This window comes from Manacus vitellinus, unplaced genomic scaffold, assembly GCF_001715985.3.
Source record: "Manacus vitellinus isolate BGI_N305 unplaced genomic scaffold, ASM171598v3 scaffold_0_pilon, whole genome shotgun sequence".
Taxonomy (NCBI): Eukaryota; Metazoa; Chordata; class Aves; order Passeriformes; family Pipridae; genus Manacus; species Manacus vitellinus.
In genome coordinates, this window is record NW_021938789.1 from 12184299 (window position 1) to 12206720 (window position 22422).

The 22422-nt window shown below is 40.7% G+C and overlaps 1 protein-coding gene and 1 long non-coding RNA gene across 3 annotated transcripts in view; one reads left to right on the forward strand and one right to left on the reverse strand.

Moving 5' to 3' along the window:
* Positions 1-22422, reverse strand: part of PPARGC1A (PPARG coactivator 1 alpha) — a 367267-nt gene that overhangs the window by 67714 nt on the left and 277131 nt on the right. The window contains exon 1 of one of the 2 annotated variants that reach the window (XM_008930330.2): positions 1702-1869. The exons of the other annotated variant lie outside the window; for it this stretch is intronic. Coding sequence (XP_008928578.1) covers positions 1702-1749 — 48 coding nt within the window. The 5' untranslated portion in view covers positions 1750-1869. Of the gene's footprint in view, positions 1-1701; positions 1870-22422 lie in introns of those variants that run through there. 2 annotated transcript variants of the gene reach the window in all.
* LOC108638797 overlaps positions 10541-22422 on the forward strand; it is a 28715-nt gene continuing 16833 nt past the window's right edge. The window contains exons 1-2 of the long non-coding RNA XR_001920070.2: positions 10541-10650; positions 10786-10885. This is a non-coding gene — a long non-coding RNA (uncharacterized LOC108638797). The remainder of the gene's footprint in view (positions 10651-10785; positions 10886-22422) is intronic.

Below are 22422 nucleotides of genomic sequence, written 5' to 3' on the forward strand. Positions count from 1 at the left end.
ACAGTTAATCCATCCACCACACAATTAATATTAAGATCAAACCCTTTTTTCCTTCTTTTTTTTTTTTCCTCTGCACTATGAAAAAGTCATTGACATAAATTATCTATTCTGTTACTAGCTTGAAATTACTGCTGGAACTCTAGTGATTAAAATAAATCTTCAGTATTTCCACATAAGCTGGTTCCTCAATCAGCTCCTAGCAGCATTAGGAATAATACATGATGGAAAAATGAAGCTACGGCAGCTGAGACCCATGCTACAAGCCAGACAACAACCCACAGGATACTCCAGCTACTCAGAAACAATTAGGACTTTGGAGCCAGAAAGTCATCCACTTACAGACTTGACTCATAATAGCTACAGGACATATGAATTATCCATATCTATTCCACTTTACCAAGAAATCAAAACAAGATAAGACCAATTACAATATGCAAACAGAAATCAGCAGATACAATGGCAAGTTGCAAATATTTAAAACATGACAAAATTACTTGAGAATCCACATACATGCTCTGCCAGATAGGAAAAATATCCTGGAGAACATGGGAATGTTTTTGCTTTAGATGGGTAGCTCTCTACAGCATGAACATCTTAGTTAAAAAGCATCGCCTGTAACCTGTTTTTCCCTTCCCCATTGCCCGAGGGGACCATTTTAAGCACTTATTCCAAGCCCGAAGCCAGAGGATTAGTTCCTTTGAGTAGGTCTGTATTTGGGATTCCTCTCCATGGGGTCCAAAGAAAGTTTGCCTCGCTTCACAAGTTGCCTGAACTTTCAGGTAATGCTCCATTTTGCCGAATGCGAACATGCAGAAATCCTCAAACCTCACATTATACTCCAGGGATTACCACGGGGCTGCTTGCCTTTTTTTTTTTTATTTTTTCCTTTATGAATTGTAGCCAGCAGAAGCTGTGGATTTGATGTATTGCCGTCTATTTTTACACAAGCAGCAGCAGCAGCGGCGGCAGCAGCAGCAGCAGTTCACACAGTCCTGCATAAACTCTATTCTCATGGTTCATCCTGTTGTCTCTGCTGTACAGTGGGATTTAACCATTTGTTGGACTATTCGAATTGACTGCGAACCCTGCTCTACGGGGCATTAGCTACAGTGTCAGTATTCCAATACCACAAGAAGCAGGGAAACGTCTCCTTCCAGAAATCTCTTTTAAAAAGCATCTAAAGCCAAACAACAGGGTATTCATTCCTGTGTGTATTTTGTATTCTGCCGCTGATAAACAAGGAAAAAACCTTTGACAGAGCACAGTGAAAGAAGCAATTAAAATTTAAAGCCAATGGTTAATTTTAATTACTTTTTTTTTTAAAGAAATGTTACTCTTATTCTAAATAAACATGGCATTTTTCCAACCAGGCCACTAAACGCCACTGGAAATGCCACTTCAGACACCGATTCATATCAATATCTTAGAGCATAAATATTGCATATGACGGGAAAGCGAGCCAGAGGCACATGAAAATAGTTTCCAACTGCAGGAGATAGTATACTGATGACAGGAGCTCAGCTTTGATTTGCTCAAGGCATCGCAGAGTAACCTTAAAATAGCAAACTTACTGGAGTTAAGATAAGATATGGACTTGTTTGCAAAGTATGCTGCCTCGGCCGCCCTGCCAGTCCCCTGGCCAGCCCACCATCCCCGCCACCGCCGGCACCCCACGCGCCACCCACGCCGTGCACCCCTCACCTCGAGATCACTCCATACAGAGTCCTGGTTGCACATGTCCCACGCCATCCAGCTGCGGAGCAACGGCAGGAAAGCTGGCAAACTACAGTCCAGAGGCAGGCAGGCAGGCAGCAGACACTCATGCAGGCAATGAGACCCTCTCTGAGAGTGAATCGAAGGCACCTGTCTTACTACTGTTCCCCGTCACATGACAAAGCTATTAAAAAGTAGGCTGGGCTGTCACTCATCCAGCCTTCTGGTGCCGCTGCTCCAGCCCGTGACGTCAGCCAGGGGCAGACCCAGACTGAAGTGAAGTAAATCTTTGCAAAACCCGCTCAGACCTCGGCGGCCGCAGCACCACGCTGCGATTCAAGGCAGATTTCCACGCCACACCCCTGAAACACTGCTCCTGCTGTAGCACAGTTCCTATCCCTCCCCATCTTCTTTAATTTCTTGGCTTGCTTTCTTTGTCTTCCCCCCACACCCCGGCACACAATAGGCTGAGCTGTGCTTATTATAAAGAAAAAGTGAAGTGACTTCCAGCCGAGCTACAGCCTGCATGCGAGTAGCCCAAGCCCAACCTTTCCAATGCCTGCACCGGCTCCTCGGCTCTGTTCCCTTTGGAGAGCCTATCCCACAGTTCAGCAAAAGTTACACCACCTTCCAACATTTTTTTGCACTCGGGGATTTTGCACCTTGCCAAATGTTTTGGTTAGGTTAATGGTTTCTCAGGGATAATTGCAACTCAAGTTAGTTTTTCCACATCAAACGCATCAGCAACACCCCTCACCCCCACCCCAGCATTTCTCTGGAATGGAGTAAGCATCTATAAAAAACATTCCTACAGTTATCTCACCTGCTCCAAGGGGGGAGCCTGATCCTGTTCCCAGCTAGATTACAGTATTTTTGAGCTGCATTTTAATCACTTCTCTGTCTCAGTATAGCTGTTACCATAGCTGTTACAAGCAACTGCCTCAATCCTGCCCAGGACCACCCTGACCCACACCCGCCTCTCCCTATAAGCTGCCTCGGAGCATTTCTGTACAAACACCACACCCCGACCCTTCTGACCTGGACTCAGCATTGGTTCATTGAAAATAAATAAATAAAAAAAATCTCTTGTTGTGTGAAAATCCAGACACAGAGTTAAAAGACACGTCTTCTCATCAAAGTCTTTGCCAGACAACAGGGGCTGCTGCAGGTGCAACTGGTTTATGATGCCCCTTTGCACTGCATACACAACAAACTCCATGTACCAAACTGAACTGCAAAACGTTGCCCACAACAGGGAAAGAAAACTCACAAATAAAGGTCATGTTTAACTATCCCCACCTGCCTGCTTATTGTCTTAAGCTCCAGTTTTTTTAATTACCTGGGTGCAAAAAGTCTCGTGAAATGTAAGCACTGGCTCTGTCGTGCTGGGCTACCAGTCAAAGTTACAAAACTATAACTGATCATTCTCCATGTCATGAAATATTCATTTTCATTGTTATTTGCAAACTCGAGTATTCCAAAGGCTAAACGAATTCAATTATTATACAAGAGTATGGCAATTTTGCTGAGAGAAAAAAATAAATAAGAAGTACAATTCTTGAAATAGCCTTTTTCTCACAGACATTGGAAACTTCAGAAATGGTAGGAGGTCTCAGATATATTCTTTGCTTATTTTTGTTCCCTTGTAATTCATTATTGCCAGTCCTGATAAAATGTATATTTTTCCCAGCTTGTGCTTAAGTTGCAAATCACATCACACTGTCATATTTTCACCAAGCACAGATGACAAAAATGGCATTGTTCTTACTTTACTTAATTAAAAAAAAAAAACACAGCAAAATACCAAATGACTATGGAAAGCCTTTCCTACAAATAATTAAATTAACGGTATTGCTTTGCTCTCATGACGAAAAAAACCTAATTTCCTTCCCAATTATATGCTGATTTAATGATAAAACTGCAGTAAATTATTAAGATCTGTGGCAAAGGTGAGTACCTCTACCCCCCGAACAGTCAACTGTGAAATAATGCTGGGCACCTGCCTGCCTGGAGTGGAGTTGGTTCTTATTAATTATTATCTGTGGATCCATGGCTGGTGGAATATTCTCCTTCAATACCTACTTATAATTGTGTTCATTGACTGTGCCAAATCCATCATCTTTTTTTTTTTTAAGTTTCATTCACACCTTTTATAGAAATGTATTTACACTGGAACATTTCATATTGCTGTTTTGGATATTTTGACCTGCTCATGTTGTTTCTATTTTCTACATTTCCACTTCAATGCTTTCCCTTCAAATTAGCAAGTTAACTGATAAATAAAAACTGTGACCTTAGCGGTGCTCTCACCATACAAGCTTTAGAGATTGAAGAACTTTTTTAGTGCACTGTGGACAGTGCGACCAATAGGTAATAATTAGAGTCCCCCCGAGCTTTTCTATGGCCACATTATAGCTTGAACTTTTCTGGCAGTGCCAGCGTTACCTGGAAGGGATGCCAAGCACGATTCCAACTACAAAAGACTGTGAGATTTCAACAAGGGTTCCCCATTGCTTAGGAAGAATTTTTTTTTTTTTAACTGAAGTGTCTAACGCCAGCCATAGTATAAATTTACCCACTAGGATCTTTTTTTCCACGTTTTAATGTGGGTTTTGAGCATAGTGCTTGTGAGAGGAGAAAAGCAAGGAAAGCAGCTGCAGCACTGGTGTAGTTTGGAAATGGCGCAGCCTCCGCATATGTAAATGAAACCTGTGAAACCCGGCCAGCACCTAAGCTGCTTCCTCAAAGGAAACCTTGTCTTCTAAACATTCCCTAGTAGCTTTAGCAATGCTCGTCCCTCTGTTTTGACAACACTAAAGAATTGCACAATCATCTTTTGTGGGGCAATATCTAAGCACACACATAGGATATTTGGTTCCATAACAAACACATACAAAGAAAACCCTCCTTTAGCTGGTAAAGTCTGCGGGTCTGTTGGATCCAATCTGCCCTGTTGAAAAGTCCATCATCAGACAACTTCCTCAATCCTTGTATTTCCTCTGTTTTTAGGTTACTCTGTACTGAGTCTCAGCAATTCCCAAATTTTGCGTTTTCTTCTTTAAGGGTCATAATTCAAGAAAGTTCTGCTAAGCCTTCTAACAGCATTGGGGCACAAATTCGCAAATCCTGATACATTTCCAACAGGACTGGAAGGTATGCCTGCCTGCAACAACAGGCAATGGAAATCAAAGACTGAAGCCTTCAAGCCCTCTGTCCTTGACTTTTTCCCGGATTCAGAATTGATTTTATCTCTTTCTCCTCTTCTTTCACTCACATTTTCTAACTATGGTCATTCCCTGTAATTTCGGTTTCTTGAAGAAGCTACTGATTTTGGAGCCCTCATGATTTCAAAATCCAAAACTTTGTCCCTTCATTATGGCACCAAGGAATAAAGATTTTCTTTTCTTGCTACTTTTCCAGTGGAAAAAGGACAACCAAACTTGTTTATAAAAACAGTGCTGGAGTTTCAGCCAGATGAGGTTTGCAAACCAGTTCTCACATCAGTTCAACCCTTTCTGCTCAACCTTCCAAGAGTGAATGGCCTTACAGCAAAAGATCAGACAATGCTGTCTATAAAAGAGGAATCTGCACTCCAAAGGTGTGTTAGCGTGAATGGTGTTCTATATAAAGTATATGTACCCTATTAATTTTTTATTAGAAATCTTCCTTCTGTGCATCTTAACTCTTATTTTTTGCACAGCACTGTATTTGTTTTCCAGTCCATTCTCTCTGTTCCACTTCTATCCTATTTGTTTGCTCCTTTTTTTTTCCCCTTCTCATCTTCTTTTCCTTATTTATCAAGTTCATCCTACCCAGAATACACCTTCAATAGCATAAGCCAGTGAGTCAAACTCCTTGAACTTCTGGGTTCATTGGTGCAGTAATTCTACGGTGGAATAAAGCAGTGTGCCCTCTGCAGTTTTGCTAGGGCAGTTATGACCTGAGATTTTTTTTAACAAAGAAAACCCACGATGGTGCTCTGTACCAGCTCTCTGGAAAGCTCAAGAGATCAGGGCCAAATTAATTCCTGGCCCAGCTCCGGGTCACAGGCTGCTGTCTGAGGAGCCGTATATTTGAGAGTCCAAAGTAACTTTCTCCAAATGGTGATGTGTTACTGACATCACTGACACCAGGCTGAATTTTGCCACATCTGCTTCCACAGACTGAGGGTTCAAATAAAGAGCACTGAATGCCAAGGTAAATCACTCGCTTGTTCACGTGCAACTGGACCTGACTGTGACTATTTACTATTATCGCAGATTACCAGATTATTGGTGTTAACCAGGCTTGCAGATATGCAACTCTTTGTAACTGGTTGATTGTAGTAAAACCTTCCAGGAGTGCCTAAGTGAAGCAAGAGGAGCACAGGTACCCACTATAAGAAATCTTCTTATAATTTTTCTTATACCTCTCTGAACATTACACTTCACAAGCATACTTCACTTACTTATTACTAAAAACAAGAAAAGCAAACCACTCAAGCTGATTACATAAAAAAAACATTTGCCACTTGTTTCCCCCCAACATTTGGAGCCCATGTTCTACAGGACCCACATTTGCTATGATTTACAGGAAAATCCAGCTTGTCAGGCCTGCTAAAAGCAGCATGAACACTCAGGTGTTACTGTTTCATAGAAAGACTAATCTGTAAAAAAGCATCTATATTTAAATTTATGGCCCCTATATGTTTGAGAAACAGAGATGTGTAAACACACCAGTTTCCTGGGGAGGCTTTTATGCTGTTTGAGCACAGACACCAAGGCAAGACAAGGAGATAGATTCCAGTTTTGCACCTTCTTGCAGGTTGGCAGAGCAGGCAGGACTACATCAAAATCACAGACCGTTGCAGATCTTCATCATCTCTCCTTTACTCACCTCACTGCTGATATTTCCTTGGAACAAAAGAAATCATAAAGTTCTTTTTATCCCTCTATCCTTCCACATGTTCAAGTCACTGGAAGAGATCAAAACCTGCTCACGTCTGATGTTATCAGACCCAGGGAACTGTTTTCTGGCATTCCTCTTCAGGGGCTGGGAGCATCTGCTCTGCACTCAGAAGTTGTGCCCTTCCTTTCCCACTCCCAGCCTTGCTGGGATGCTCACACCCTTTCTGGGCACGGGCAATTGTCTTCTCCAGCTTTAGCTACAAAGGGCAGAACCCAGAGAAGCTTCAGGGATACACCTTGTATGTGTAACTCTATGCAGAGCTCTGGCTCCCCAGCCAGATAATTCTCATTACCCCTATTACCATTCACCTTGCACTATCTTTCCCAGGCACCCAGAGTACTACCCTGGAGCCCTTGTTCCCTGACTCGTTCATCATTAACGCCAATCTAGTTATTACCAACTTTTTCTGAGAGGGATCTGAAGAGCATGAAGAGGATGATCCCATAAACAATCACCATGGACTTGACATCTTAGGGTAAGAAGAGATTCCCTGATGCAATCGTAAGCAATCTGGTGGGAGCCAAGCCCATTCCAAAGTTACCATCCTTCACTGAGGCAGCCGCCCAGCTGTCACACTGTGCTGGGGGCTTGCTTTGCCACCTGGCCATTCAGTCACCCAGCCTGGGGGGAACTTGTGGTGCCCAGGTTGCCACAGCAGCACAGGAGAGCACACTCCCTGCCGGATCCACACCAAGGCTCGCAGTAGCTAGTGGAAGAAAAAACTCTCCTATTTCCATAGCACAGCCTATCTCCTCTCTAAAATGGCTTGTAAAGCGATTGCAGTGGAGCGCATGCAAGGCTGCAGCGCAGCACTGGAGAGAACAGCAACCTTTAAATACTCTAAAATCAAATCTTGTTTTACACAAAAACGCTATGGTAAAGTCGACATGAATGAAGCACCTTTGAGTGAAGGAACAGAAGGAAAGGCAGTGGACAGTTTTAGTGCCTCCTAGCAATTTTTTTTAATAAACTAGAGATGACAGACAGCCTTACCAACACATCTCTCATCTTCAAATATGACTTTCTTCAGAGAGAGCTCAGTGGAACTGAGTCAGCCTTTTTTCTTGGGCCTAGCTCTTGGCATTTTTCATACTAAAACAAAATATAATATGGAAATAATTCTGAACCGTAGGCATCTGACGGGATTTCAGTAACATTGGTCAGATTTTCTCTGCAACAATTTTAGGTAAACAAAAAATGAAAATATCACACAAAAGATCTAGAGTTGTTGGTGTGTTTTGATTTTTTTAAAAATATGCTTATGCATCAAGTCACTTTTTATAGAGTTATGCCTGGCTGTGGAGAAGGGCGAGCTTCCGCAGAAACTCCTGTGAGTGGGCAACAGAGCTTCACTTGCGCAGCAGCCAGTGCTCGCTACTTGGCCTCTGAAGGTTCCAGGCTGCAGCAGAGGTCCCCTTCCCCAGCCACCCAGAGCTGCTGCACCCTGTTTTCCTGAGTCAGCCAAGGACAAGCCAAGAGGAGACTGGGTCACCTCATCACAACAGTGAGCGCAAAGCAACAGTTTCACGCAGACAAGGCTTCTGAAGGATCAGCTTCAGCTGACCTCTTAACTAGTAGTTTCTGCCAGACAAAATTGAGCCCTGAAGTTATTTTTAGCCAGAACACTTCATGAATTGCAGTTAACTTGCAATATGCAAACTAGTGACTAGTGCTAGAGGAATCCCTATGGGTTTGTGGTTCCACTCTCTGCTCAAAAGTCCAATTATTCATTTTTCTTAGAGCTGCAATATTAATCTAAAAAAGTTGCACAAATGGCAAGAGATGTCATCCTCCCTCCATCCCCAAATCAGATAACCAAAATAAAGGAAGATAAGCATTTAGCCCAGGGCTTATTAGCTATACAAAGTGCAGCTATAAAACTTTGGAGGCTGACCCTCTCCAGCGACACTTTTGACAAGAAATTTGTCAGTGCTTCCACCTCTGACTCAAGCCCAAACAAGCCTGTGCAGAGATGGAATGGGAGAACTGCTAGACATAGAAAGGTTTGGGTGAGTTACTATTGTATTTTAATTTTATTCTATCCAAATCACTTGCCTATTTATCTGTATGAGAAAATGCAGTAAAACAAAAGAGGGGTTAAAGCAGCTGGAAGGGGTGACTGCTCTAAATACTTTGGAAGGGAATGAAAATCTTTAAATGGATTTAGGCAGGCTTTGAATCAGACCTTATCACAGAAGGTAGGACCAAGGCAGTTCAAAGCAGAAACTCCTCCGCACACTTCCACCCTTTTTTTTTTTTAAAAAAAAATTTTGTTCTACTCAGGCTTCTCCAGCTTTCCCCTGTGAATGGAACAGGGATAAAGCACAAAGATTGTGTCAACTACCACCTTTTTTGACATCTTCGTTCCCAAGAAATTTAGTATTTGCTGAACTGGTTAGTTATTCTTTTGGGACACTGGTTAGTTATTATTTTGTAAGTGGTTACCAGTGAAGATTCATGGCTCCTCCCCAAAAGTCTGTACTTTCATTACTTCATGTCTATCAACAAATAAGGCAAGTTTGTTACTTAATGTTTGTCCTTAATGGACCCTACCATCGTAAAATTCCCTGACAATCTGACACAATTAAACATTATTTGTTGTTTCCGCTCTTTTGAGCAGAAGAGCAAGCCAGGGCAATGCATTTAAACAAAAGCATGTAGGATTCACAATGAAATAGAGACTTCACCAGAGTGCACCTTTCCTTTTTGCCCACTGCAGGCTCCTCCTTCCTCTCTGAGGAACAAAGAACCAAGTAAAAATAAGAAACTGTCTGAATGGAGGATTATTTTCATTTATGTTGCAAGTTGCTATGCAAAAAAAAGCTTGGAAAAAAAAACAGTGAACCAACACCAAAGAGCACTTCATCATAATATTATTACCAATTTATTAAACAAAGATTGCATAGACTTGAGAAATGAGTGTGACACATCCCTGGGGGTTTTTTGGAGGTAGACCTCCACCTGTTTCATTCTCACATGCACTCTTGTTTCCAGAGACAGGGAAAAATGTTTGCACTTCAGTTCAATGCAACACAATTTTACATTGTTTGCAGTTTTCTTTAAGGCGAGGTAGAAGCATGCACAGCCAGCTGGAGATGTACGTTTTGGGGAGACAGGGCTACCATCTTCCAGGGAGACTGGTGGAAACACATGGCGCTTGTTAATTTATATCCTGGACAATGCTATAAATCGAAGCATTGCTGACAATTCCTGCCCAGTAAACATGCTCAATTTCATCTCCCGTAAAAAGGCAAGCAGGCACTAAATAGCAACACATTTTGATTTTCATTTAGCCACTTTAATGATAGGTGATGTTAGTGGAAAAAGATCATTTATCTTCAGATTTATTTTATATGAGATAAAAAGCCTTGCCAATTTTTTAAAATTCATTTACACAAGTGAATAAATCTTCCCAAACAATAAGTGGGAAAGTCATATTTCTTTAAGTTTGCTAAAATCTGAAAATGCTGATCTTGGAGTGAAATAGACAGCACTGGCATTTTAATCAAGATCATAAAGACTCCCGTTCTAAATAAGAAGCACAGCTATACTTCAGAAAAAAATATCTCCAATTTGGAGGAAAGCCTTTTTTAATGCATTTTGTCAAAAATCTCTGATAAATCAGGAGAGACACATGCAATCTTTATATCTCCTTCATTCTTAGAGCATTCCAATGTGAAGGCTACCTAAAAATAGACCGAACCTAACCTTTCAAATATCTATACTGCTGCATACCAGGAACGCAAGCTTTCAGTGCCTCTCATGGCTTTCAAGAGCCTTGTGCTGTGCCTGTCCTCCTCTAGCACATTATCTCATGTTGCATATTACACCCAAGCATGAGAAAAGCTGCAAGTTACAATGTGCAGTGTGTTGCAATTATGTGATTTGTGTCCCTTCAGAACACACAAGCAGCAAGATCGTCAAAACCAGCCTTCCCTATTGGCTGTTTGATTTTCTGCCACAACAAGGACACCAACAACACTGAACCTAGTAAGTGGGGACGTGAAAATGTAGCTCTGCCCCAGCAGCTCTGCTCAGAAAGCACAAGCTGTCTGGTTTGCAGCACACCACTCTTAAAAATATGAAGGGGCACAATAAGGTCTTTTGTCTTATTGTTTTCTACAGTGCTTGCAGACACACTTCTACCCATCTAAAGAAGAGACTTTCCAACAGTGCACTGAACTCTTGATGACTGATGTAGAATTACAGGACAGCAGAATACATGGTAACTATTTCTTTGCATTACACTTTCTAAATTGTGATTCTGCTTGGCCTTAACGGTATAGATCAGATTCATCCCAAGCACAATCCCAGCAACTTCAGGTCAGTGGTACCTGAAAAATCAATAGCATTTAAGTTATAACATGGGAGATTTTGGCCCAGGCTGTACAAATACTTACTTTTATTGTAGATATTCTTCACTTGGTATTATGCTTCATTGAATGTATTTTGATGTTCTCTAATGCTAAGTACTCTACTTAGCAGGTTCTGAAGCTCCACTAGGAGCTGGAATAGGCAAAATCTGTACTAAACCAGGTCGTGGGGCTGCCCTGGAGGCTCCGAGTGAGTCTGACTTTTGCTTACATGAAACAGAAAATCACCCTTGTACCAGTTGTTAGCTAGCTACTCCTAGCAGGAACAAGCTCATAAGGACTTGCTTTTCTTTGTTTACTGTCATGCTCTGCTCTGACAGAGTCAGAAGTTTGTCAAAGCATTTTACTCTGTCAAAAAATTAACAAAATAACTTATACTGATCAAATAATGGAACAAAGCAGCATCAGACTAAACAAATTCCTTCAAAGAATTTTGGATGGAAGATGTCTTACTGCTGACAGGGAGGCAAGAATAGCAAAGGTATAGGAATAAAAACTACTCAATAAAATATAGATTTCATTATCACCACCTATTCAACTTAATTTTCTTGGCATCCATATCCCTAATGCAGGTTTGTGATAGATCGTACAATCACTTTTTAATTAAGCCCTACTGTGCTTTGTATTAAGAACAAGGCAGTAGACATTATGGCACAATATATCTACCAAAATATTTAATGCTTATCCTTTTCATTTTGGTATTTAAAAGTTGTTCTCTTAGGAGGTGGTATCAGTATTTAACAACATTCTTGACAGTAAGTATAAAAACAAAAAGTTTCATACTTAATCTAGCCATGTCAAAACTGAAACCCCTTAAAATAATTGCTTTCTGAATATATAGTATTTCCACTGCATTATTTTATTATTACTCAGCTTGCAACATCTTAAGATGCAAAACTTGTTCTTTTCCTACATACTGATGAGATAGGAAGTGGCACGAGGATAGAAAACTGACATTTGACCAATACAGTTGAATGGTACACGAAACAGATGTTATCATGTCACAAAAGATATATTTAATGAGAAGCTGTAGAAGACTGGAAGCTTCCTGGGTTGGTAGTATTTTCTTTGGGGTTTAGCTCTCATTCGGTGTATTGCAGCTCTGCAGCCTGTGATGGGGCAGATCCTCTAAAAGAACAGTGCTCTTCTTCCAGTGGAGTACTGGCACTTTTCAGAGGGCAACATTTACTTTAATTACTAAAATGTACCCAATTTTTTCCAAGAAAGAAAAGGCTGTTGTTGCATATATAATATGGTTTCAGTTTTTAATGCCAGAAATGAATCAGTAAACATAGTTCCATTATGGTATACTATTTCTTATTCTGTACCCATAGTAACCAAATTAATTTCAAGGCGCTGCTGGCATTAATTCAATCTGAAGCTCACACTTTGGATTTCACATAGGTGCCTTCATCCTATTCTTCTTCTCAACTAATAAAATGTTAATATATGGCAATATATTTATTTCTGGTTCAGTTCAAGTTGAGGTGTGCAGTACTTTGCAGAAACCTAATTAATATCAATCATATATTACAACATTGTGTGGTTTAGTATACAAAAAAAAATGGTACTAGCACATGAGCATGAAACAGATGACCCAGGACTTCATTTCTAGCTGTAACTTCTCTGTTTCTAGGATAGGGAAGGCCAGTTTCTCCTTACCTTTCAATCTCCATTAAAAAAAAAATCCCTAACATACAGCAAAGAACTACAATAAATATATTACATAAGAAAAAAAAACAAACACAAGAATAAGGAGGTCTTGGAGGATGAGATACCGACAAAACCAGGACACTGCCCCTGTACCACCATGAGTTTGGTGTGCACTGGCAATAAGCTGCTCCCACAGTGACCCAGCAGTGCTGTCTTCAGCAGCACGCACTGATACAGGTTTTTCCACTGGGACCTACCAGCCTTCAGCCAAAAAATCCCATCCAGTTGATAGAAAAAAAGCATCTCCACATCCCAGGAACTGCACTTGAACTACTCAGGAGACATAAGCAGTTCAATAGCTGTGGTGTTGACTAGACCTACTCTAGACCACAGCAAAATGAAATACAGTTATTTTGTCAGAACTTAATTTGGGCAACCTGAGACCCCAGGCACACTACTATTATAAAGTCTCAATATCTGCTCTACTCCCCATAGTTAAAGAGGTTTTGCAGCAACAGTTCATATTTCTTGGAGCCTTTTTTACCCAGCTGCTCCCACTCCCATGTATTCCCAGAAGCTCTAGTGTCCCCAAGTATTTTGGTGCTTTCAAAATGCCCATCTAAGAGAAATTACTGCACTGAATGGTGCCCAGCTTGATCCAACCATGGCCAGAGCAACAGGGCCATATTCTGTCATCCTTATTCACTACATACAACAAGCAGTCCCATGAAAAGGGTGAGCTGGTGTGAAGAGTTAAGGCAAACCTTCTGGATGAGCAGAGGGAGTGTGGGTGAGCTGTGGCTCACCAGGTGAAGATCCTTGCTCTGAAAAGAATCACCATCATATGAGTGCATGGAAGCTCAGGCCTCAAGCCTTGCATGGGTCATAGACCTGTAGCAAAGCTTGGTTTTGGCTTTTGAACATCCCATCTTCTGGCAAAAGTCACAGAGATGTTTGAGCAAGCCCACAGCTTGGTTGCACTGGCAGCCCCATCCATGGACACAGAAGACTCAGCGGATCGCTCCATCAGGCACATCACTCAAGGCTGTAAGCCCAGGCCTTTGCAAATGGACCCATCTCAAACCAACCTGCACACCACAGGACTGCATTAAACACAGAGCCCCTCTGATCATTTCTGGTTCTTGCATCGGGAACTGAGCAGTAAAACTTTCAGGGGCCCTAGTGAGCCCCTGGGCACTCACACAGGGCTCTCTATGGCCTTGAGCCCTGCCTGCATACTGCATCCAAGGGCACAATATAGTCCTTCACTTTTACCAACTGCTATAGAATAAGAATTCCTAGAATGGCCCAAACCAGTTCAAATATGGGTACTTTCAGACTTCTTTTCTATTCCAAATTATGTGCTTTGCCAGCTTCAAAAAAACAGATGGAAAATACATCCCTAAATGTGCACCCTTGTGATCATTCCAAAAGGAAAGCAGCACCAAGTAGCTTAAAACGTTTGCTAGAAAAACTCTTTTCCATATCATGCAAATAGCAGACAAAAATAACTGCTAGGCAATTGATATACATACAAATATTGGTTATTTTAAACAGTAATTTGTTATTGAGGACATCTCACTGAAATATTATAATATTCAATTTCCTCTGCATTTGCATGGAAAAGGAGCTGGAGAGCGCATGATCATTCATTTAACTATTACGTAAATATGTCTATCTAAGATCACACGGCTTTCAAGCCAGAGTTCAAATACATGTTTAATGCATGAGAGTATGATGAAGAAACTTGTGAACTCACAGGTCTCATAGCCCAATCTCAATCAGATACGAGCTTGGTGTAAATATGTACAGTATCGTGTGCTTTCAATAGCACCATGTCTCCAGGCAGCAGCCTGACATCAGCAAAGGAGACAGGTGGTTCCCTTTCCAAGCCGGGAGGGGAGAATAAAAGGAGTTAAGACAGTGTGTAAATATAGCAATATTTTTTCCTCGGTGTTTTGCTACAGTTTTCAACCTTTAATGAATCTTCAGTGCATGAACAATTCTCATAACATCTTTGCTACAAATCAGTGAGTGGATGTTATGTCCTAAGATATTTATAACCTTAAAGGTAGTGGTAAGTGATACTGTTTGGCAGCCTTGGTTTAGAAGTGCTGAAGATACTTGCCTTTTGGTTTCATAAGAAAGGAGCTCCAAAAAGCCACAAAACCTCAGTTTCCTTGCTCTAAATGTATCCCTTTCATATAGCAGGTCACTGTTACTAATAATGCCTGTAAGAATGACAAACAACAGTCAGTCACCGGCACAGAGTACGTCACAACTGCTTTTAGATAGCTCAACTTTGTAAACTCTAACAGTGTGAGATATGCTAAACCCTGCACAATCCACAGTAGTTTGATTTTGAATCTCACATTACAAGAGTTCACACGTACACTAACCTGCATATAGAATAACCCAATTCGGCCTTTCTTTCTATCTGTACATAAATAGATACTTTTTTTTTTACACAGTGACAGCCACTGCCTCTTAAACCATTTTCTTTTGTTGCATTTCCTTAGAAACACAAATCTTGTTCCTTGGCAGCAGTTGCTGTAAGTGCTGTACCACATGCCCAAACTAGTTCTCAGTCACAGCTTTAATTCACAGTAAGTGGCACGAAAGGAGGTCAACACTTCTCAGAAACCACTTTCAGTTCTTTGCTGCTTCAGTATCTATTCTATAAAGCCATCCGCCCTAACAGAAAGAAAGTTGTTTCTTATATTGTGTCCCTTGCTTTTTTATTATTGTCATCTTTATGGAATGGGCTGCAGAATGTATCTGATGGAATAAAAGAAGATTATTCCTGGAACCACATTCCTGGTCTCCCTTTTGCAAGATCCTAAAAATATAAGCAAAAAGAAAATAAAAATTAATACTTTCTGCAACAAAACCAAAACGCTCCTTTCTTTTTCAGTGCAAAAAGACTTTATATAAATGGCATCTTGCAACTCAGTGTCAATCACTGTGTCTTACTTTCAGTTCAATTTACTTGCTTACAGAATGATTGGTTTTTTTTATCAACCCGACCAAGACATCATGGAGCTTGAAAATCAAACAGCCTTCTTTTTGCCATGATGCATCACTGGCAAGAGGAATGTCCTTGCTGACAATATTTTGCTGTCACATTTGCCTCTACAGCTTCACTGCCTTCTCTGTGATCAATGAAAACAGATTTTGACCTCATCTATTTCATTTCAGACCATATTCTGCCCTGAGGCACATGAGTACAACCTATCATAGTTATAGTGGCAATTGGGGCAGAATTTGTTCCTTTCCTGACAATTCAATATGTGATTCATGAACCAGAATTGAATCCAGCTCTCCTTTCCAACAGCTCCTCTGTTTCTTTGGCATTAGCATCAGTAAAAAAAGAAGCAAAGATGAATTTATGTTGGTCATATCAGCAGAACTGCCTGGGTAGTCAATAATCAGACTGCTCGGCAAGATGCTACCTGACCAAAAGTTAGTTACTGTATTTTATTTAAACAGCTTATCCGTACTCTGATTGCTTGCTTGACTTTTCCCTGTGTTTTTTCACTAATGGGATCGTAAGACCTGGAAAAACACCTCCTAGTCTTGAACATTTCTAATTGGCTTAATAAAGCAAACTGAAAAAAACATAATCCTCTCCACAACCATCACCTTAAAAAACATACCCATACTACTAGATGTGTAATACATAGGGTATGCAGCACTAACTGGATGATCAAGTTTCCCATTAATCCCCAAGACAATGAAAATACTTTTGAAAATACAGGCTCCATTTCTATTCATATGACCCAAAGTGCCAACACCTGTATACATTCTTTCATACAGCTCACTGCACAGCTGAGGTGAACACACTTCAGCACACACGGTCCAAAATGGACGCACAGGAATGCCCTCGGATGTGCAGCACTCCACTGACCAGCTTATGCTGTGGGGCACTCCCTCTGCATGACTTACAAAAGGAGGAGGGTCTGCTTGAGACCACCTTTAGAGCGTTGGCGCTTCAGAGCCAATAACAGGAGCTCATTTTGAACCCTGGAGGTTCCCAGTGTCTCCATGTCTCACTCAAGATGACAGGCCTCACATGCATATATTGTATTATAATTTTCTGCAGAACTCAGTTCCCAAGCAGGTTGGAAAGGTTGACATCACTTTGAAAACCACATCTAAGACATGTAATGAACTGCATACAGGAGACTAATCTATAGTAAATTTGATGTACAGTAAAAATAAACTCCTTAATATAACAAAAGCAGTAATCAACATATTGCATATTAGGCCTGAAAAGCACCAATTATCTGATGAAGAGAAGTAATGCGAGATAGTTACAGTTTCCTCAGTTATTTAACTATTTACGCCAATGGAAGTCAAGGAAAACAATGCCTACAGAACCACACGTGAAAACTCACATGAAGGATTTCAGCCAAGATTTGAGTTTAGATTTGAACATAAGGAGAAAAAAACTATTCAACAATAAAACAACAAAAATAAAGGTCACAACCTCCAAATCCTGCTGCATCTTGCTACTGTACTGGTTATGAGAATACAATTTTTGGAAGCAAATTATTTTAATTTCCCTTACCATTTAAGAAAAATGCATTCAAAGCAAAACACTGAGCCTGATCCTGCCCTTCTGCAACCCCATCAATAACAGCCTTACCACACACTAGAGTGAAGAAGGATTTATCCTTTCCCATGGGCCATGCTCTGAGTTCTTAATTCAACACTATATTCACCAACTTGTTCAGTGAGATTAGCTGTGGTTTCAAGTGTTATTCACTCAGGCAATGGGTCTACAAACACCCTCTTGCTCTGTACTGCCAGACCAAAGAAGATATGAATAATTTGGGACACATTACCAAAGGCTCAGAGTATCTTCTGTGGGGTTTTCTTTGGAGTGAGAGACCTTCCTGTGTGTGAAAATTGGCCTTGTAATGAAATAAATAGGACTCACTTCTCTTCCTTTCCTTTTTTTAGGTAGCATGACCTAAAAAAGGATTTGCAAACACACTTGGAGAGGAGAGAGAGAGATCTTGTGTCTATTGGATTTTTGTTTATTTTCTGCAGTTATTACAGAGAGTTTCTCAAAATTCTCAAACATCTGTGAATCTTATAAGGTTCATCTTTTCAAAGTGCAATGTGTCTAGCTTAAATTTCTTTTACTTCTTAGTATACTTATTACACTTACTGCAAACTATCCGAATGCCCACACAGTGCTTTAAATGGGGCTGCAAATATCCCTTGGATCACCATCAGCAAAAAGCTTCTCTTCCTAAAGGAAAGTAAAATTCAGCGCGACTTTTTGATCTACTATTTGCTATTTTGTAAAACTGCAGGAAAACTTCTGCCTTAAGGGCCGAGCCCTGCTCCTTCGGCACTGAACCAGACCAAGAGGGGTCTGTCTGTGTGCCGCACCAGAGTCGTGCTTGGAGGCAGAGCACGACGAGCCTGCCAGAAGTGCTGATTCACTGCAGACACCAAAGAGGCTGCTTAGTAGCTAAGCTGGGGGGCAAAAAGATGGCACAGAGGAGAGGCGTCTTCATCAGTGCAAATAAATAAACAGGAGGGAATGCCAGAGCTGTTGCAGAGACTGGATTCCCCGAGACCTCTGCTTAATACATGCGTGTTAGTTCGCTTATTGGAACAAAACCTGTTAATACAGCTCTAGCCATAGGGGGGGAAATACTTGCAAATGCACAGAAGTCATGTAAATCAGAACTGCTGCTCTATTTTACAAGAAAATTTCTCCATTAATAATTTCATGACTTAGAGCAAATGAGCATGGTTGGAAACAGGGGACCCTGCTGATACTAATCTGAAGGCATAGGATACTTTCGTTTCTCTCTCACATATATACCAGACGTACTCCTTGGCTCAAATCTGGGTGTGGACTAGGTGCTTTTGTGGCTAAAACACCACCTTCTAATTTGGTTAAGTCTACTAGTAACTTTTTTTGGTTTGGAGTCGCAAAATGTTGCATAAACCCTCCAGGATTTTAAAATCCAAATTCTCAGAGCTGTCACATTTATAATTAGAACGATCTGATACGACTGGCATTAGTGTGAGGTAGGAACATATCACAGAGGGCCAAGCAGACAAACTAAAATATTTCTCACCGTTAGAAAGGGAATTCTTCCAAGTAGAAATGTCAGTTGAGTCACAAGGGCTCTGTGCAAAAGTAGCACCTCTTCGTCCTCATACCTACTCTTAGAAAGTCCTGCACTGTTGCTTAACTTAGTCCAACAGACCACACCACTTACCAAAGCCCTGACAACAGCCCTGGCTCCCTGTGTTAAATCCAAATTCTCCTCTGAGTAGAAAATTACTTTTCTCTAAGTGCAGGTTGTTTCGGAGCTACCTGTAACGCCCCCAGCCCATACATAAAGACAACATATTCATATTGCACATAAAAAGAGATGTCCCCACACTGAAAAAAATGAGGTTTGATAAAACACCTTGTCACAGAATCCCTGGATGCAGAGCCAGTTGCAAGTGTAACCTTTTTATGTGCTGCTGAAAGTACTTTTCAAGTTGTTTACCTCCATATTGGAGAAGGAGAAAAAGGAAGTAAGAAAGGAGGGAAGGAGGGAGGGTACACTATTGTAGCTACTGAATCAGCAAACAAATGAGCGAGAGACAAAATGAGAATGGCTGTAAGGAACCTGGCACCATCAGCATGTTGAGTGAAACAATAAAAAAGAGCCTGGAAGAAAAGAGAAACACTGAATGCAGATACTAATTTTTCCTTTTTTTTTTTTTTTTCTGGAAGAGGATTTATGATGCCAGATTTCAGTTGCCTCTTAATAACAACACCTGGCTAAATACAAATGAAATTAATTTTACAGCTGCAATCTTTCCACATTTTGCACATGGTGATTTGCTGAAAGAAACCCTATCACAAGGTGTCAAAAAGGAACATAAAACATAACATGCAATATTTTTTGAGAGACATCAATTGTAATTATATGAAACCTAACAAAGCTGCTCCAGGGAGAGGTGGATAGAGTTGCACAGCAGAGAGCCTGGCCCACCATGCAGATGGCAAAGCTCTATCCAGGCAAATACAGTGGGAAGGCCACAGGGGCTCACATGTATCAAACAATAACAACAATGTGTCTCTTCCTTCTGCCATCAGGTCACTGAAACCAATGTGAAAGTGGAATGGAGATGAAAATGCTATGGTCAGGTATTAGGTTAGAACTTCCTACATGACATGAAATTACAACCATCATCCCTCATACCTCTTACTTCCACATGACAACCCCCATCCCATATCCTAAACTAAATCACTGGTCTCAAAAGTTTTACTAGCACAGTATGTGTTGTTGCACTCTTCATTGCTATGTATTTAGTTTTTCTTGAAAATCAGTAGAAACTGATCTGTAACATAGACCTGGTATTAAAGCACACTTCTGACTAGCACTGTACCAGTGCTGTGTGGAAAGCAGAGATGGCTCTGCCAAGAAAATATGAAAAATTTCTGAATACTACATCTGAGAAACAAGGTGTGATACTTATTTCAGTGTTAGGACAGGAGTAGTTTACCTGCTCCTTGCTCTCCTTACCCCATGACCAGACTCTGGAAAATATTTCTGTTTCACTGCTTGGGAGAATGAAAGATGGTGCTGTCCTTTAGTCTGTGTACCACACCTACAAAATACATTTCCAGGAAAGTAGTATTTTCTGCGTTGCTTTCTGGTGGTGAGGGTCATATTATTAATGCATTTGGCTCACCTTCCTGCAACCAGGCACGCATACAACAGGAGAGGAGACCTGCAAACTGGTCACAATTGTACTAAGAAGGCATCGGGTCCTTTAAAACACAAAATCCACAATTTCATGAAATGGATCAGTGTTGAACAAAAATCTTCTTTCTCGGAATTAAAATAGGCAAGTTGCTTTCTGGTATTTCACGGGACTCACATATTATCACGAACATGATACATGTTAACTATGTTATAGCACCAAAAGGTCCCTATTTTTTAGATTTTGCTCTTCTTTGAAACTACAAGGCTCTACACTGGCATGAACACATGGAAAGATATTACCCCTGTGAGAAAGCAAAATAGTATACCAGCTTTCCTGGATAAACTATGGGTAAACTATGAAATGTGAACAGATGTCTTTTAAAGTATGAAGAATGACAACCAATTTTAAAAAATATGCTGAAGAAAACTCTTTGTAAGGTTTGGTTTTTTCCTTGCTTTGGTTTTCTGTATTAACACTTGGGCTTGCACTCAATATTAATCCCTCCCATATTTCTCAGCTCTTGTGTAGAAAACACACCACAGTCCTACAGCTGCGGCATTTCGAAGTCTGCACAACATGCTGTACATGCCATTGGTTGACATTTTATTGACAACAAAGGCCCGCAGCACAGCAGTGCTTTTAGAGATGGGATTAACATAATGAACTCTATCTTCATGGCTTTTTCATGGCATTTCTTTATATAAAAGAGTGAAAAAAGACCCAAACCAGAAACAAACATTTTTTTCCTATTCTTTTAGGACACAGTCCCCTCTGAAATAACTGTACACTCCTAAAGGAGAGAAAAGTCTTTAAATAAAGGAACACATTTGTACTTGTAAGAAGAATGTAACTGCTGAAGAACTAGGGGGAAAAAAAAGTACTGACCTTTCTATGAGGCAAGAAGAGCTCAAGTGTGGGGCCTGCACTAGTACAACATTATAGCTGATTGAGTAAACTCCATCATGAGATAGTAACATGAACGATTCCTCGACCTCCTACCACGCAGGGACAGGCTGAAACAATTTTACAGCAATGCAAACCACCAAGGTTTCAAAATTCTTAAAACTACAGGTACAAAATCCAGCAGGTATTGCTTTAAGTCAGTCCCAAGTCAAATGGTCCTCATGCATGAGCAGTACGCACAAACACAGCCACTGAACCCAGCCTAGGTTTGCCAGATGCCCCGCCCATGTTTGCAGGATAGTCTCAAACACAGGAGAGAGAGTAGCACCCTGAGCAGGAATCAGCAATTTTGTCTGCAAAGCTCTGATCCTCCCCTCTTAAAGCTTCAAGAAAACTCTTCAATGAAAAAGTTCTTGGCAGAGTTTTCATCTGTTCTTGGCTGGACTCGCTAGCCAAGTCTGAAGCACACAGAGATCTGGTTTATTTTTGTCCTAGTACATGAGTAAAACCCCACAATATTAATGTTTTTTACAGAATTAAGTGGAGCAATCACACAGACATCAGGCCAGCTTGAATGTAATTGCTAAAAAATGAATTTAGACAATTAGGAATTCTGGTTTCTGACTTTTGCAAATTTTCTTTCTTTTCTTTTGGTCTGTCCCTTTCTGAAGTCCTGTATCCCAGCCTTCCTTTTAGTAGTCTTCTACAAACACATGAAAAAACTACCTATGTATCTACATGAGGAACTTTTTCAGCCCCTTTAGTGGGTGACAACAGAAGAACATGGCAATTTGGTATGAACTCAAACTGCAATTTAATCAAATTAATGTTGCAAAGGTGCCTTAATAAGAGATCAAAGTAAAAAAAAACTGTAAAAAAAATCACAGTGGCCACCAATTGCAGCAAAAACCTGTCTGCAGCTGAATTGCCAGCAATAAACGAAAACATTATAACCACTTAGAAATTAAAAGGTGCAAACTAAACATGCAAACTGCTTACAAAAATGGGGCAAATTACCCTGGTCGCTGCGGAAGTAGAGGGTATTCAGCAACTTTCCTAAAAGTTCTGTCAACTTGCAGAATCATAACTCAATTTC